The sequence below is a fragment of the Heptranchias perlo genome, chromosome 4 (assembly GCF_035084215.1).
Source record: "Heptranchias perlo isolate sHepPer1 chromosome 4, sHepPer1.hap1, whole genome shotgun sequence".
NCBI lineage: Eukaryota > Metazoa > Chordata > Chondrichthyes > Hexanchiformes > Hexanchidae > Heptranchias > Heptranchias perlo.
Window position 1 is genome coordinate 46407369 of NC_090328.1, and position 18738 is coordinate 46426106.

Sequence of the window (18738 nt, forward strand, 5' to 3'; positions counted from 1 at the left end):
GCCCTATCCCTGTAGCCCTGCAATTTTTTTCCTTTCAAGTACTTATCCAGTTCCCTTTTGAAGGCCATGATTGAATCTGCCTCCACCACCCCCTCCGGCAGTGCATTCCAGATCATAACCACTTGCTGTGTAAAAAAGTTTTTTCCCTCATGTCACCTTTGGTTCTTTTGCCAATCACCGTAAATCCCTGTCCTCTGGTTCTTTACCTTTCCACCAATGGGCAGTTTCTCTCTATCTATCTATTCTGTCTGGACCCTTCATGATTTTGAATACCTCTATCAAATCTCCTCGCAACCTTCTCTGTTCCAAAGAGAACAACCTCAGCTTCTCCAGTCTGTCCACATAACTAAAGAACCTCATCCCTGGAATCATTCTAGTAGATCTCTTCTGCACTCTCTCTAAGCCCATCACATCTTTCCTAAAGTGCGGTGCCCAGAACTGGACACAATACTCCAGTTGTGGCCGAACCAGTGTTTTATAAAGGTTCATCATGACTTCCTTGCTTTTGTACTGTATGTCTCTATTTATAAAGCCCAGGATCTCTAATGCTTTTTTAACCACTTTCTCAACCTGCCCTGCTACCTTCAACGATTTGTGCACATATACCCCCCAGATCTCAATTGTGCCTTCTAGTTTATATTGCCCCTCCTTGTTCTTCCTACCGAAATGTATCACTTTGCATTTTTCTGCGTTAAATTTCATCTGCCACGTGTCCGCCCATGCCACCAGCCTGTCCATATCCTCTTTAAATCTATCACTATCCTTCTCACTGTTTACTACCCTTCCAAGTTTTGTGTCATCTGCAAATTTGGAAATTGTACCCTGTACATCAAGTCCAAGTAATTTATATATTAAGAAAAGCAGCGGTCCCAGCACTGACCCCTGGGGACCACCACTATATACCTCCCTCCAGTCCGAAAAACAACCATTCCACTCTACTCTCTGTTTCCTGTCACTCAGCCGATTTTGTATATATAGGAGCTCTCTATAGGAGTGGGATACAGTGTGGATAACATAATACACTAAGGAGCACAGATTTTCCTGCTCCCACTACCCCAGTGTTAGTCCAGCTCCAGAAATCAGTTGGATTTCTTGCCCTTAGTCATTTGAAATGTTACATTAATGGAGGGAGTTCCAGGAAACATAACATCTTATTACAGGGATCGACAAACCTTTCATTTATTTAATTAGATAATTCTTGTAGAACCAGGCTTCACTGGCTGTTTTAAACAGTTCCAAATGGTAGTTGCATCCGCCAGGACGTCAGATGGTGTAGCAAAACATAAACATCCAACAGCTCGTTGAAATAAGTCTGCAGTGACAATAGCATTATTGATTTCAATCTTTTTATTACATTTATATGCAGAGGAAGAGCAAGCATTTGTGGAAAATCACAGATGGCCCTCAAGTTCCTACTTGCAGGAGCTGACTGAATACAGGCATCACATTCACTCCGGGAGATCTCGGTGTACTCTCATGTAACAGTTCGTCAACCAGTCCTTGGATACCTATTGAGGCTGAAAGATTGGACATTTAGAAAACTTTGTGCCACATTAGAAAAAGAAAAAGAGGGACAGAAGTAAACTGCAGCAGTTTTCAATATTGAAAAGGAATCTGCATCTTCAGCTCAATGGACACAAGTAAGCTTGAAGAAACTTCTGAGTGTGAACACCCTGAATTCATATTCACTACAATATTCGGTTTGTTCTGTTGGCATGCAGTTCCCATGACAAGCCTAACCACATCTTGGATTAAGTTCTGGAATACCTTGCCCTTCTGACATAAAGACAGACAGCTCTACAGTCTTATTTCAGTGGCAAATTTATGGGTCATGCCCATAAAATGTTAAGAATGGTATAAATATATACCTTCTTATCCGTTTTGCTGGTAGGGTTTAGTTTTTGTCAAACAGATCTTAGAAATAAATAGTGATACATATCATAAACATAGCTGATTCTGACTACTTAGACACCATCTCCAAGTCAGATACTGTGATCGATGTGGTAAGTAGTCCATCCACACTGGTCATTGCACCATATGTTGCCTAGGAACTGGGCCAGGCAACAGGTGGCAGGAATACTCAGCTTCAGTTTCCTCATTGAAAATGACACTGTTGTTTTTTTGACATTGTTAGAATCATAGTAAGGACACTATCATATCAAGGTGCAACACTCCTTACAATTGCAATAATGAATATCTGCAATGTTTTACAGAAGTCTGCTTGGGCTGGACAGACTTCCTCTTTAGTTCAGCTAATATAAACCAATAACTATAGAATGCCCTCAAGTCTACATCGTGTGTTATTAAGCCAGCTAGTATGACAATGGTAATTTAGTGTTTACACTTTGATTATTACATCCTTTCTATAGGAGTGTGAAGCCATTGTCGCAATAAAGCAAACCCAATTCTGTTTATATTATGAATAATTAACATTAGACAATAAAATAGAAAATACTGGAAATACACAGATCAGTCAGCATTTGTAAAGAGAAAAATATAGGTTAATGTTTCAGGTATGGACCCTTTGTTAGACCTTACAGGGACTACACCCAAAACATTAACCTACCACAGAGGGACTACACCCAAAGCATTAAACTATCTTCTTTCATTGAGATGGTGACAGACCTGATGTGTATTGCTAGCATTTTCAGCTTTTAATTAAAATTTCTGGAATTTGTCGTCATTTTATCTCTGTCATTAATATAATGCATTTAGCTATCAGAACATCAACAGACTGAATTGGGAAAGACTATTTTCTATACTGAGGGTGTCTACAATGAGGGGTCATCAATTTAAAATGATCAGAGTGAGGAGCGTGTTTAGGAGAAATTTATTTAAAACGTGCAATGGGCTCTGCCTCAACTACTCCCTATAGCAATGCATTCCACTGTTATGCTTTGCTACAGGGAATGCTTGAGGCAAAACAGAATGAATCTTAAGGAAAAATTGGATCTAATATTAGAAGCAGAAGATGCAGGGCAATGGGAAGAAAGCAAAGAAGTGGGATTACCCTTATCCTTACCTTCCACCCCATCAGCCTCCACATTTAACGAATCACCCTCGCCCATTTCTGCCACCTCCAGCATGATGCCGCCACAAAAACATCTTCCCCCTCCCAGTATTCCGAAAGGACTGTTTGCTCCGCGACACTGTGGTCCACTCTTCCATCACCCCCAACGCCCGCACCTCTTCCCACAGAACCGTCCTGTGCAAGCACAGGAGATGCAACACCTGCCCTTTCACCTCCTCCCTTCCCATCATCCAGGCCCCCAAACGCTCCTTCCAGGTGAAACAGTGATTTACTTGTACTTCTTTCAATTTAGTATACTGTATTCACTGCTCACAATGCAGTCTCCTCTAGATTGGGTGATCGCTTTGCTGAACACCTCTGCGCAGTCCGAAAGCATGACTTTGACCTTCCGGTCGCATGCCATTTTAACTCTCTGTCCCACTCTTCCTCTGACCTCGGCCTCTTATGTTCCAATGAAGCCCAAAGGAAGCTTGAGGAATAGCACCTAATTTTTCGATTAGGCACTTCGGACTCACTGAAATCAATAATTTCAGATCAGAACCAGTGCTCCCATTTTTCCAGACAGCAGGTGCTGGTAATGGTTCTGCTGTTGCCATTTACAGCTCCTCTAGTCCCACCTTGTTTCTTTACTTAGAATCGTAGAAAGGTTACAGCATGGAAGGAGGCCAGTCGGCCCATTGAGTCCGTGCCGGCTCTATACAAGAGCAATCCAGCGAGTCCCACTCCCCTGCCCTATCCCCATAGCCCTGCAAATTTTTTCCTTTCAAGAATTTATCTAGTTCTGTTTCGAAAGCAACGATTGAATCTGCCTCCCCCACCCCATCAGTGCATTACAGATCCTAACCACTCGCTGCATAAAAAAGTTTTTCCTCATGTCACCTTTGGTTCTTTTGTCAATCACCTTAAATCTACGTCCTTTGGTTTTTGATCCTTCTGCAATGGGAACAGTTTCTCTCTATCTAGACTCTTCAAGATTTTGAATACCTCTATCAAATCTCCTCGCAACCTTCTCTGTTCCAGCTTCTCCAGTTTATCCACGTAACTGAAGTCCCTCAACCTTGCAATCATTCCAATAAATTTTTTCTGCACCCTCTCTAAGGCTTTCACATCCTTCCTAAAGTGCAGAGCTGGACACAATACTCCAGCTGTGGTTGAACCAGTGTTTTATAAAGGTTCATGATAACTTCCTTGCTTTTGTACTGTATGTCTCTATTTATAAAGCCCAGGATCCCATATGCTTTTTTTAGAACATAAGAACATAAGAAATAGGAGCAGGAGTAGGCCAATCGGCCCCTCGAGCCTGCTCCGCCATTCAATAAGATCATGGCTGATCTGATCCTAACCTCAAATCTAAAGAACACAAGAAGTAGGAGCAGGACCCGGCCACTCAGCCCCTGGGCCCGCTCCGCCACCCACAGGGCCTTGACCGATCCGAACTCAGCTTCATGTCCAATTTCCTGCCCGCTCCCCGTAACCCCTAATTCCCTTTACTTCTAGGAAACTGTCTATTTCTGTTTTAAATTTATTTAATGATGTAGCTTCCACAGCTTCCTGGGGCAGCAAATTCCACAGACCTACTACCCTCTGAGTGAAGAAGTTTCTCCTCATCTCAGTTTTGAAAGAGCAGCCCCTTATTCTAAGATTATGCCCCCTAGTTCTAGTTTCACCCATCCTTGGGAACATCCTTACCGCATCCACCCGATCAAGCCCCTTCACAATCTTATATGTTTCAATAAGATCGCCTCTCATTCTTCTGAACTGCAATGAGGAGAGTCCCAATCTACTCAACCTCTCCTCATATGTCCACCCCCTCATCCCCGGGATTAGCCGAGTGAACCTTCTTTGTACTGCCTCGAGAGCAAGTATGTCTTTTCTTAAGTATGGAGACCAAAACTGTATGCAGTATTCCAGGTGCGGTCTCACCAATACCTTATATAACTGCAGCACTACCTCCCTGTTTTTATATTCTATTCCCCTAGCAATAAAAGCCAACATTTATCCCAACTCTCTGCTTCCAGTTAGATAACCAATCCTCCACCCATGCCAGAATATCACCCCCAATCCAGTGATTCTTTATCTTGAGCAATAATCTTTTATGTGGCACCTTGTCGAAAGCCTTCTGGAAGTCTAAATACACTACGTCCACTGGTTCCCCTTTATCCACCCTGTACGTTATGTCCTCAAAGAACTCAAGCAAATTTGTCAGACATGACTTCCCCTTCATAAAGCCATGCTGACTTTATCCTATTAAATTATGTTTATCCAAATGTTCCGCTACTGTCTCCTTAATAATAGACTCCAAAATTTTACCCACCACAGATGTTAGGCTAACTGGTCTATAATTTCCAGCCTTCTGCCTACTACCCTTTTTAAATAAGGGTGTTACATTAGCAGTTTTCCAATCTGCCGGGACCTTTGCTGAGTCCAGAGAATTTTGGAAAATTATTACCAAAGCATCCACAATCCCTACTGCCACTTCCCTCAAGACCCTGGGATGTAAGCCATCAGGTCCAGGGGATTTATCCGCCTTGAGTCCCATTATTTTACTGAGTACCAATTCGTTAGTGATTTTAATCGTATTTAGCTCCTCCCCCCCACCCCCCCCTAGAACCCCCTGTTTTTCCAGTGTTGGGATATTCTTTGTGTCCTCTACCGTAAAGACTGAAACAAAATATTTGTTCAGCATTTTTGCCATCTCCATGTTTCCCACCATTAATTTCCTGGTCTCATCCTCTAAGGGACCTAACGTTTGCCTTAGCCACCCTTTATCTTTTTATATAACTGTAGAAACTCTTGCTATCTGTTTTTATATTTTTTGCTAATTTATTTTCATAATCTATCTTCCCTTTCTTAAATCAATCCTTTAGTTACTTTTTGCTGCCTTTTGAAGACTTCCCAATCTTCTATCCTCCCACTAAGTTTGGCTACCTTATATGTCCTTGTTTTTAGTCGGATACTATCCTTAATTTCTTTACTTAGCCACGGATGGCTGTCATTTCTTTTACACCCTTTTTCCTCAATGGAATATATTTTTTTGAAAGTTGTAAAATAACTCCTGAAATGAACACCACTACTCATGTACCGTCTTACCCTTTAATCTATTTTCTCAGTCCACTTTAGTCAATTCCGCTCTCATACCATCATAGTCTCCTTTATTCAAGCTCAGTACGCTTGTTTGAGAACCAACCTTCTCACCCTCTACTTGGATATGGAATGTAACCATGTTATGGTCACTCATTCCAAGGGTTTCCTTAACTAGGACATTATTAATTAATCCTGGCTCATTACACAGGACCAGGTCCAAGGTTGCTTTCCCCCTTGTAGGATCAGTTACATACTGCTCAAGAAATCCATCCCTAATACACTCAATAAACTCTTCCTCAAGGCTGCCCTGCCCAATTTGATTTGTCCAGTTAATATAATAGTTAAAATCCCCCATAATTATAGCTGTTCCCTTATTACATGCCCTGACTATTTCCTGATTCATACTTCTTCCAGCAGAGTTGCAACTATTAGGAGGCCTATATACTACGCCCACGAGTGTTTTTTCCCCCCTTATTATTCCTCATCTCTACCCAAACTTTCATTATCCTGATCCTTTGTCCCAATATCATTTCTCTGTATTACAGTGATTCCTTCCTTTATTAACATAGCCACCCCATCTCCCCTTCCTTCCTGCCTGTCCTTCCTGATTGTTAAATACCCTGGCATATTTAATTCCCAGTCGTTGTCACCCTGCAGCCATGTTTTTGTAATGGCCATAAGATCATACCCACACGTAGTTATTTGTGCCATTAACTCGTCCATTTTGTTACGAATGCTACGTGCATTCAGATAAAGAACTTTCAAATATGTTTTATGACACTTAGTTCCTGCTTTTTCCTTTTTTAACACTTTACCTTTTACTCCATACCTTCTGTCCCTTCCTGTTACGCTTTCCTCTCACTCCCTGCTCAGGTTCCCAACCCCCTGCCACTTTAGTTTAAACCCTCCCCAACAGCACTAGCAAACACTTTTTAAACTGTTTTCTCAACCTGCCCTGTCACCTTCAATAATTTGTGCACGCATACCCCCAGATCTCTCCATGTACCCCTTTTACAATTGTGCCCTCTAGTTTATATTGCCCCTCCTCATTCTTCCTACCAAAATGCATGACTTCGCATTTTTCTGCGTTAAATTTCATCTGCCACGTGTCCACCCCTGCCACCAGCCTGTCTATATCCTCTTGAAGTCGATCACTATCCCCCTCACTGTTCACTACACTTACAAGTATTGTGTCATCTGCAAATTTGAAAATTGTGCCCTGTACACCCAAGTCCAAGTTATTAATATGTATCAAGAAAAGCAGTGGTCCTAGTACCGACCCCTGGGGAACATCACTGAACACTTCTGTTCAGTCTGAAAACAACCATTCAGCACTACTCTGTTTCCTGTTACTTAGCTAATTCTGTATCCATGCTGCTATTGCCCCCTTTATTCCATGGGCTTCAATCTTGATGACAAGCCTATTATGGGGCACTTTATCAAACACCTTTTGAAAGTCCGTATACACCACATCAACCCTCTGTTATCTCATCAATAAACTCTATCAGGTTAGTTATATACAATTTGCCTTTAACAAATCCATGCTGGCTTTCCCTAATCAATCCACACTTGTCCAAATGACTACTAATTCTGTCCTGGATTATATTTTTAAAAAGTTTCCCCACCCCCGTGGTTAAGTTGACTGGTCTGTAGTTGCTGTGTTTATCCTTACACTGTTTTTTGGACAAGGGTGCAACATTTGCAATTCTCCAGTCCTCTGGCACCACCCCCGTATCAAAGGATGTTTGGAAGATTATGGCCAGTACCTCCGCAATTTCTACCCTTACTTCCCTCAGCAACCCAGTGTGTATCCCATCTGGTCCGAGTGACTTGCCTACTTTAAGTACAGCCAGCCTATCTAATACCTCCTTTATCAATTTTTAGCTCAACTACATCTTCCTTTACTGAGACTCTGGCAGTATCTTCTTCCTTGGTAAAGACAGATGCAAAGTACATACGAACATATGAATTCACAGCAGGAGAAGGCCATTAGGCCCCTCGAGCCTGCACTGCCATTTGATAAGATCATGGCTGATCTGATTGTGACTTCAACCCTACTTCCCGTCTACCTACTATAACCTTTGACTCCCTTGTTAATCAGGAATCTATCTAACTCAGCCTTAAAAATATTCAATGACCCTGCCTCCACCGCTATCTGGGGAAGGGAGTTCCACAGACTCACGATCCTCTGAGAAAAAATTTCTCCTCATCTCTGTCTTAAATGGGGGGGGGCCCTTATTTTTTTTTAAAAACAGTGGCCCCTAGTTCTAGTCTCTCCCACAAGACTATCCATTCTAGTCCCCTCAGGATCTTATGCTTTGCGCCAGGCAATGACCATCTCCAACAAGAGAGAGTCTAACCACCTCCCCATAACATTCAACGGCATTACCATCAACATCCTGGGGGTCACCACTGACCAGAAACTTAACTGGACCAGCCATATAAATACTGTGGCTACAAGAGCAGGTCAGAGGCTGGATATTCTGCAGCGAGTGACTCACCTCCTGCCTCCTCAAAGTCTTTCCACCATCTACAAAGCAAAAGTCAGGAGTGTGATGGAATATGTTCCACTTGCCTGGATGAGTGCAGCTCCAACAACACTTAAGAAGCTCAACACCATTTAGGACAAAGCAGCCCACTTGATTGGCACCCCATCCACCACCCTAAACATTCACTCCTTCACCACTGGCGCACCATGACTGCAGTGTGTACCATCTACAGGGTGCACTGCAGCAACTCGCCAAGGCTTCTCTGACATCACCTCCCAAACCCGTGACCTCTACCACCTAGAAAGAGAAGGGCAGCAGGCAGATGGGAACAACACCACCTGCACGTTCCCCTCCAAGTCACACACCATCCCGACTTGGAAATATATCGCTGTTCCTTCAACGTCCCTGGGTCAAAATCCTGGAATTCCCTACCCAACAGCAGTGTGGGAGAACCCTCACACAGGCTGCAGTGGTTCAAGAAGGCAGCTCTCCACCACCTTCTCAAGGGCAATTAGGGATGGGCAATAAATGCTGGCCTTGCCAGCGACACCGACATCCCATGAATGAATAAAAAGAAAATAAGATCACCTCTCATTCTTCTAAACTCTAGTGTATACAGGCCCTTGTACAACCCTTCCTCATAAGATAATTCCCTCATCCCAGGAATCAATTGAGTGAACCTTCTCTGCACCGCCTCCAAAGCAATTCTGTCCTTTCTTAAATAAAGGAGACCAAAACTGCACACAGTATTCTAGATGTGGTCTCACCAATGCCCTGTACATCTCTACTTTTATATTCCATTCCCCTTGCAATAAATGACAACATTCCATTTGCCTTCCTAATCACTTGCTGTACCTGCATACTAACTTTTTGTGATTCATGTACTAGGACACCCAGACCCCTCTGTACCTCAGAGTTCTGCAATCTCTCTCCTTTTAATTAATATACTGCTTTTCTAATCCTCCTGCCAAAGTGGACAAGTTCACATTTTCACACATTATACTCCATCTGCCAAATTTTTGCCCACTCACCTAACCTATCTATATCCCTTTGCAGACTCCTTATGTCCTCTTCACAATTTACTTTCCTACCTACCTTTGTGCCATCAGCAAATTTAGCAACCATACATTTGGTCCCTTCATCCAAATCATTGATATAGATTGTAAATAGTTGAGGCCCAAGCACTGATCCCTTTGGCACTCCACTTGTTACATCTTGCCAACCTGAAAATGACCCATTTATGCCTATTCTCTGTTTCCTGTTAGCTAACCAATTCTTTATCCATGCTAATATGTTACCCACTACACAATGAGCTCCTGTTTTGTGTAGTAGCTCTGGCTTTAGTTGGCCTATCTTCATCCCTCATGGGAATGTACCTAGGCTGTACGTGAACTATCTCCTTAAAAGCCGCCTATTGTTCAATTACAGTTTTGCCTGCCAAGCTTTGATTCCAATTTATCTAGGCCAGATCTGTTCTCATCCCACTAAAATTGTCCCTCTTCCAATTGAGTATTTTTACTTTAGAGTGGTCCATGCCCTTTTCCATAGCTATTCTAAACCTTATGATACTATGATCGCTGTTCCCTACACTGACACTTGCTCCACTTGGCCCGCCTCATTCCCCATGAAAGGTCATTGACTTGAAACGTTAACTGTTTCTTTCTCCACAGAAGCTGCCTGACTTGCTGAGTATTTCCAGCAGTCTCACCTTTTATTTCAGATTTCCAACATCTGCAGTATTTTGCTCGATATTATTTTGGATTGGTCTAGCAAAGAACCAGCATGTACAATATGTCCAATCTGTGCTATAGACTTCTATGGTTCTACAATCTGAATAAAAATTTTTTAATCAAAATATCCATTTCAATTAGCAAAAGTAAGCTATAAAAATATTTTTGTTGTGCCTGAGTGTATTGCTGAAGCATAAGTAATGATTTTCAGCTATGTGCTTGTACAACAATGAGACCAAGAGCTTCTTTGAGTGTTATTGCAAGCACAAACCTACCACTCCATGGTGCTGCTCACTCCTGCATCAGTGCACACCATCATCTGGCTGCCCATGTAAAAGTTTTAAGACTACTTATTTTTATTTGGCAATTGTGAAGGGCAATTTAACATATTAATCTGTTTCTCTCTCTCTCTTCCTCCTGTGTGTGTACGCTCACATTCACACTGTGTGAATTTAAAATGATGTAACAGCTAATCACAATTTACCCTCGTCACATTACAATTTGTAGTGAGTGATCACAACACTGCTGGGAGACTATTCTGCTTGGTAATGTAGGGGTGTTTTTTTGTTTTGAAAAGGTGGCTATATTTTTTTTAATTAAGTAAAATAATTTTCTGAGGGTCTTCTATTCGTTAATGGCTTTCTTCATTTTCTGGCACCAGACTCCTGTATAACATGCAACACAGAGGCCACCTGGAGGTTATAGACTACTGCTACACTGTATACTCAACACGTTCCTGTGTCAGTTCATCTTACCTGGGATTATATGGCACCAATGGCACTCAGCTTGTCTTTCAGCTCTCCGTTTTTTTCCAGCTGCTCAACATCTGAACCACCTCCTACACATTTAGTCCCAATAAACACACGAGGCACCTACAATGGAATCAGTACTGTTACTTTTAGATCAGAAAGGACAACTCTCAGTTTACATTATTAATACCGTTCCTTAACTCTGTTTAGCTCCACCGATAAGCAAGCAATTGGGTTCAGATTGATAGTTTCTATTATTGCAAAAGAAGTAGAGATTGGAATGAGTGACCCAGGTCTAGATGATATCCACTTAAGGGTGATTAGAGATATGGGACAGGTGTTCTGTGAGACCCTTACCCATATCTTCAATAGATTAAGGGATAGTTCCCTTAAATTGGAAGGTAGCTCCGGTAGTTGCATTTTCAAAAAAAGGGGACAAATCAGAGCCAGGAAACTACAGCCCCATCAGCCTGACATCCATCATGTAGGGATCCCAAGATATGCTCCTTATGATCATTGGGAAAGAGAAGGGGCTATTACTTCTCAGCCAAACTCAACACAGCTTCCAGAAAAGGTTGTCTCTTACAAAGTTGATTTGAGTTGTTTGAAGAAGTCACTGGTTTAGCAGATGAGGGAAATCTGGTAGACATGGTCTACCTGGACCTTCAGAAAGCCTTTGATAGTAACCTAGTATGAGGTACTTCACAAGATACAATATGTTAAGTGACATAGAATCTTGTGGTATCAGTGGGAATTTGATATGCTGGATAAGGAATTGGCTCCAATTCCACAGCCAAAGAGTTGTGGTTAACAGGTGAGGACCACCCTGGAACGCGTTGCTGGCTGGTATGGTGTGTGCTGATCTCTGCATACCTTCAAGGAGGGAGCTGGACTGGTTCTTCACTGGGGCAGAGATCACATCATATAGAAGATAAGTGGATTATTGGTTTCGATCGCCTGAGGGAGCCAGAGAGGAATTTTCCAGATTATTTCCCCCCCTCCCATTATTGGCCCTGGGTTTTTCGCCCCTCCCAGGAGATTAGATGGCTGCATGGGCAGGGAGAGAAAGTGTCTAGTTATGATGCTCCAGCCATCATGAGTGTGCAGCAGGCTTGATGGATCAGCTGGTATATTCCTGCCCGTCATTTTCATATGTTCGTACAATTAGAAGTCATAATGAGACTCGAGCTGCTTTTATATTGCATTAAATGGAGTTTTTAATAGCCCAGTGGCTCCTGCCAGATGAGTCATCGGTGGGAACTCCCATACAAACTTTCCGAATTTGCTAAGGCAGCCACCTGGAAGACCCAGTAAAAACAATGGCCCAGATTTACCTGCAACAACGAGATCGGCAATGCACCGTGTAAATTTTGCCGATTAATGCGCCAAGAAGTTGATAACTTTTCTGCATTTCTAATTAGAATATGCCGCAGCGAGCATGGCGGTGAATCAGAAGCAATGCAGCCACTGGCCGTTGTACTTCCCGTCACTCCACAGACAATTCCTGATATCTTCATTTAAAACTGTCCTGCTGATGCCACGGATTAAACATTTGTACACCTATCAACACGCAAATGTTGAACTGTCTTTTTTAAGGCATTTATTTATTCTTTGAGACACTTTTAGCTAAACAAAAGTTGTGAAGTAGCAGATTAGCAACAAAGCTAAAGAAAACCTTATAAAAGACTTTAAAATAAAACACTGTTCGATTGGCATGACAATGTAATGTTTAAGAATCTTTCAACAAGTCCCGATCAGCAAACAATAGCATGTCATATTCCAAATCAGCAAAATGCATTATCAGTTAGCACATCATTTAGATGCAATCAGAGAATGCATCTAGAGTCAATTATTCACATCAATACCAGGTCTCCAGTGCCGTTATTTTTAAGTCTAAGTGGCAGCGGCTTGAAAACTGGCACAAATACGGCAAAATTGCAAATAGCGTTGATTTTAATAGAGGGCAGAGCTATGATAATTACATAACAGTTTTTGGCGAGGTAACACCAGAAAAGCCCCAGGCAAAGATGGAGTGGCATAATTAATGGTATAAGTCACTTACTCTCAAATTTCCTCTTTCTATTATGTTGATCAAGAGTCCCTATGCCATAGATGGCACAAGCCCCCAGGAAAATCTGGGCCAAAATAAAAGCAGCTTTAATGTAGTGGAGGGATGAGTATTGATGGGCAAAACGGTCTTTTCTCATTTCAAAATTATGTTCTAATTGACATTAGTGACTAGAATCATAATGTGATTCTGCAAACAATCTTCCAACTAACAATTTTCAAACGTGTTTTGAATTAGATTATCACTCCAACTACCTTGTCAGGCCTACCACTATTACAACAGTCAGAATGAACAGACTGCAGCTTTATATTCCAGGCAAACTATAGCCAGAACCTATTTCAGGAGAGGTTAACCAATGGCTCATGAGCTACATGTAGCTTTTCTAAAGCCCGACTCTTTGGTCTGCATTCAAATTATCAGTAGTGCAGCTACCCCTCACTGATTACTTGAGCTGGCATAAGCATGGCCTCTTACTCATTAACAGTCACATCAGGTGTATGTGTAGCACTGAGGTGCATAGGCAGGAACAGGGAGAAGGAGCATCCAGAGAGGAGCGGAAAAGAATTGGAAGCAACTTCCATACAGGAGCATCAAATGGGAAATGGTAGGAAAGAAATGGTGAGGCTGTGTTGAGTGGTGAACAAACGGATGAGTCAGGACTATACAAAGCAACTATGTAAAGCAATGAAACTTTCATTGTCAAGAATTTGAACAATAAAATGCAGAACTGTTCCTAGAGGATGATAGAAGGGGAAGACTGAAAAAACATGAGTGCAAGTCCCAGGCAAAATTACTCAAGTGTTTCAAGTGAGAATCTTTTTCGAAAACCTTCAATTTTCTTGTCAGCATAGAGATTCTCAAGTAGAGTGCCCTCCCTACTAGGCTCTCTGATGTGCTCAAGAGTTGCTCCATTGCATTATAGAGCCACCAGAATTGGGAAAGTGTGCCATAGGCTAGAATATGCAAGACACTTCTACCTTGATGGAATATCAATCACAGATTCAGTCCTTGCCCACCATCACCAATGACGTCAATAGAAGTGGCTGTCACACACAATTTCATTTTCTACCGTGTCAGATTTGAAAGGTTAGCCACCACTGACCCAATCTATGGGCTGCCAATTGAGTGTAACAGACAATAGGGCCAGTTTTATGAATGCACACTTCTGGCTCAGGCAGTGTCCTAGACCCAACCATCTTCAGCTGCTTCATCAGTGACCTTCCCTCCATCATAAGGTCAGAAATGGGGATGTTCGCTGATGATTGCACAGTGTTCAGTTCCATTCGCAACCCCTCAAATATTGAAGCAGTCCGAGCCCGCATGCAGCAAGATCTGGGCAACATCCAGGCTTGGGCTGATAAGTGCCAAGTAACATTTGCGCCAGACAAGTGCCAGGCAATGGCCATTCCAACAAGAGAGAGTCTAACCACCTCCCCTTGACATTCAACAGCATTACCGTCGCCGAATTTCCCACCATCAACATCCTGGGGGTCACCATTGACCAGAAACTTAACTGCACCAGCCATATAAATAATGTGGCTACAAGAGCAGGTCAGAGGCTGGGTATTCTGCAGCGAGTGACTCACCTCCTGACTCCAGCCTTTCCACCATCTACAAGGCACAAGTCAGGAGTGTGATGGAATACTCTCCACTTGCCTGGATGAGTGCAGCTCCAACAACATTCAAGAAGCTCAACACCATCCAGGACAAAGCAGCCCGCTTGATTGGCACCCCATCCACCACCCTAAACATTCACTCCCTTCACCACCGGTGCACAATGGCTGCAGTGTGTACCATCCACAGGATGCACTGCAGCAACTCGCCAAGGCATCTTCGACAGCACCTCCCAAACCCGCGACCTCTACCACCTAGAAGGACAAGAGCAGCAGGCACGTGGGAACACCACCACCTGCACGTTGCCCTCTAAGTCACACACCATCCCGACTTGGAAATATATCGCCGTTCCTCCATCGTCGCTGGGTCAAAATCCTGGAACTCCCTAACAACACTGTGGGAGAACCTTCACCACACGGACTGCAGCGGTTCAAGGCGGCGGCTCACGGGCAATTAGGGATGGGCTATAAATGCTGGCCTCGCCAGCGACACCCACATCCCATGAACAAATTTTTTTTAAAGTGCATAGTGGGGAAAAAGTGGGTCTGCTTTGGGTAGCTTGTGTATAATTTCCTGATATATACTCCCGGGAGTATATGCTTTGTGCTAAAATAGCAATTTCATAAAATTGGTCCTAATGTGACTGTCAGTCCATCTGATCTGCAGCAAGATGAAACCAAATGCATACGTGACTATTAAGTGCCAGGGAAACAAATAATTTTTTTGTTGCACAGATAAGAGTGATCTGTGACCGGTAGGATCCCAGTTTTGCAGTGTGTTCAGTTGCAAATGGAATTCCAGCTCAATGAGCAGATCCTTCTTGTTGTGAGGAGCACATCCAGAGGATAACAATGAAAAGTGGAAGCCAAATAGTTGGGAAGATATTAGACTCCATTTCATGCCAAAACCTATGTAAGTTATACCACTTTCTGCTGTTTAAAATACGGACGAATGTTACTTCATCCAACTCAAAGCAGAATTTTTATTTCATGCCAGTCATACTATCCTCAGCTTTTTAGGAGGTAGGGGAGGGAAGAAAGATAAGCATTTGAATGCAACATTCTTCTTGCCGATATTCTCTCTCTCCGGACTTCTTGCTGGGGTACAATTCCATAGGCATCCTTTGGTATTTTACCCACATTATTCACGTGAAATCTGACAAGAGTGTTAGCTGCCTACTGGGCCACAGCCATGCCAAATCTATCATCCCATGCCCACACATTTCCAACAGGATCACTGGACAGCAATCAGGTTGGCAACCCTAGATGATTTTCCCTTCTACTGCTATCCACCTGATATCAGCTAACTCAGCACATACTGGGGATTAAACAGGGGACCCTCCTCGTTTCTCAGAATTTGACTCAGTTGGACCACACTTCAAGCCCCCCCAAATCCACACTTGAATGCATAATCAAGGCTGGCTCTCTAGTAATATGCTACATTACAACAGTGACTACACTTCAAAAGTACTTCATTGGCTGTAAAGCACTTTGGGACATCCTAAGATAGTGAAAGGCGCTATATAAATGCAAATCTTTCTTCCTTATTGAGAAAGTGCTACATTATTGAAGGTGCTGTCCTGCGGATGAAACATAGCCTTTCAAGCAAGTTGGAGATGGGGCAAAAGTTTGAAAGGGAGTGATGGAAAGGTCCAGAATAATTATATACGGATTCAGTGGCACAGAAACGGAAACTTAAATGACTTACAATTTAGGTACTAAGCCAGCAACATCAAAGTAAACTTGCCAGATTTACTAAGGCCGGAAGACCAGTTTTTAAAAATTGAAGAAATTTCATTTTGGCTAATTCGCAGTACCCAGGATCGCTTTAACTTTTAGACCAGTGTGGGTGGATTTTTGAGCTAATCGAGTATATCGTGGGATCTTTCATCAAACGCTCAAATATCCAGAATGATAAAACATCTATGATTTGTTTAAAGCACAGTGTACAGCTCATTTAACCAAAGGTAAAATATAACCCATTGCATTCGCTTTCAAAGCGACTCCGACATTCATAAAAGCGACAAAGCTTCGGTTGATTTTTTGGGGATGGGTCGAGCCTCAGACACACAAGAGACGTCACTTCCTTCACTGGGTCATGTGTTGTTAATGTAGCGACTGCTTCAAAATGATAATATAATGAGAGAGAGAGAGAGAGAGAGAGAAGCCCAGGCAAAATATTTTCATATTGGTCTTCGATCTTTCAGGCTTCTTCTTTACTTACACTGGTAAAAGAGCATGAGATAGAGACAGTAAGAACAGGGAGGGGAACAATTAGAGTGTGAATGGCTACAATGTGACACCGCTAAACCGATACAATCCCATCAGAGGGAGGGAGCTGGCGCCGCTCCGATTCCTTCTGCAGGGCCCCCAACTCGACAATAGCTTAAATCGGTAAAGATAGCAGGGAGCAGTGACCAGGAGCAATGATATACCACCACCCAGGGCTCTACGTTCAGCGCGTATTCAGAATCTAAAATACAAAGTGGTGGTGGGGAGGAGCTCGACTCGGCCATGAGGAACTCAGCAATTTAACAGTTTCCTTTATGAAGAACTCTTCCTCCTCCCTCCACTGCATCAATGGCAGCGTGATTCGACCCGTTTAGTTCTGGATGGCTTAACTTTGAGCTATTTTCCCCCTTCTCCTGTGTTCCTCTTGGGACGTTAAAAGCGCTATTTAAATGCAAGTTGTTTTTAAGATATTGCATGAGTTCGGAATATTAAAAGACCCACCCCGCTAATAAAGCGCCGGCGGGATGGTATTTCATTGCTCCTTGTCAGTGACAACCTTCTTTTCCCCACCGGGTTTCCCGACTCCCTTCAAATGGAAATTCGCTATTTTAAGTAATGACATTACATTCATCCTATACTGAACCCATACAGCATTTTTAACAGTTTCGTTTAAACATCTAAAATTAGATTAGAATCATAACTTCCAGGATTCACACGACCAGAGAGAAAATGTTCCTTAGAACGAGCCCCAAGGTAAATAAACTCACTGTCCTGGCTCCGGTTCTTTTTTGTAAGTAATCTTGGATAGCTTTCATTTCGGAATGGTTGGTAATGTCGTAGATCTGTAGGCTGTTTTGATTGAACTTGTATTTTTTCAGCACATTCTGCGCTAATACACAGTAAGGACAGGACGCTTTCATGAAAAGAACCACTTTATCTGCTTGGATTTTACTGTCTACATAATCCTGAGCCATAGTCTTTCTCTTCGTTTTCCAGTCACCTCGATGACTCAGCACTGAACACAAGCGTCTCTTCTGCTCGTGTCTTTATAACAACTGGGAGGAGTTTTAAGTTAACTGCGTTTTTTGAAATCATTTTGGCACAGCCGGGTACACTGCAAGCAGGAAAGGGGAAGATTGTTTTTTTTTAAGATTTGGTTACTTCCTTTATTTGTTTTCCAATCCTGTTTAAATTATCAAGAAAAATAATCAAAAAATTATAGAAGGTTGTTCTACAATCCATTTTCCTTACAAAAAAACCCATATGCAATGAAATTATCCGTGATCCTAGTACTTCAATGGAAAAGTAAATCGGACAGGATGTAAAACCGGCTGCCGATTCGTTCTCGTCGGTTTTGTGCTTCCCTCAAAGACCAATTTCACTCCCAATAGTCTCCAACCTGGCTCGCTCTATTCCAAAACCAAAATACTAGGGATGCTGGAAACACTCAGGAGGTCTGGTAGCATCTGTGGGGAGAGAAATAGAGTTGACATTTCAGATCAATGACCTTTCATCCGAACTAGAAGATATTGCTATATTGCAGTCTTGTTTTTCTCTTGTGTTAGCCAAACTACTATGGTCAGTCTTCCTCTAAACTTTCATCTCTTGTTCCTCCTAAGGCCAAATATGCTACCCTATGTGCCCATCTCCCCCTGACATTCCCACTGTATTGAAATTATGGACAGGAATTTTTTCCAGTTTTCCACAGAGTATTTCCAGCTTTTTCTGTTTTTCTTTTCAGA

The 18738-nt window shown here is 42.5% G+C and overlaps 2 protein-coding genes across 3 annotated transcripts in view; one reads left to right on the plus strand and one right to left on the minus strand.

The window, feature by feature from the left end:
- Positions 1-2683, plus strand: part of rhobtb3 (Rho related BTB domain containing 3) — a 105589-nt gene extending 102906 nt beyond the window's left edge. The window contains exon 13 of one of the 2 annotated variants that reach the window (XR_010962669.1): positions 1367-1452. Coding sequence is in view for 1 of the 2 variants with exons in the window: in XM_067982862.1 (XP_067838963.1) it covers positions 1367-1482 (116 nt within the window). In the remaining variant the exon portion in view is untranslated. Of the gene's footprint in view, positions 1-1366 lie in introns of both variants that reach the window. The other variant, XM_067982862.1, reaches the window with a different exon arrangement.
- On the minus strand, positions 1330-18067 carry glrx (glutaredoxin (thioltransferase)). Its single transcript, XM_067982864.1, has 3 exons — positions 17764-18067; positions 11090-11206; positions 1330-1517 (listed from the first exon to the last, which is right to left on the minus strand). Exons 1-2 carry the CDS (start codon positions 17968-17970, stop codon positions 11096-11098), a joined length of 318 nt encoding a protein of 105 aa, XP_067838965.1. The 5' UTR covers positions 17971-18067; the 3' UTR covers positions 1330-1517; positions 11090-11095.
- Between the last annotated feature and the right edge of the window lie 671 nt (positions 18068-18738).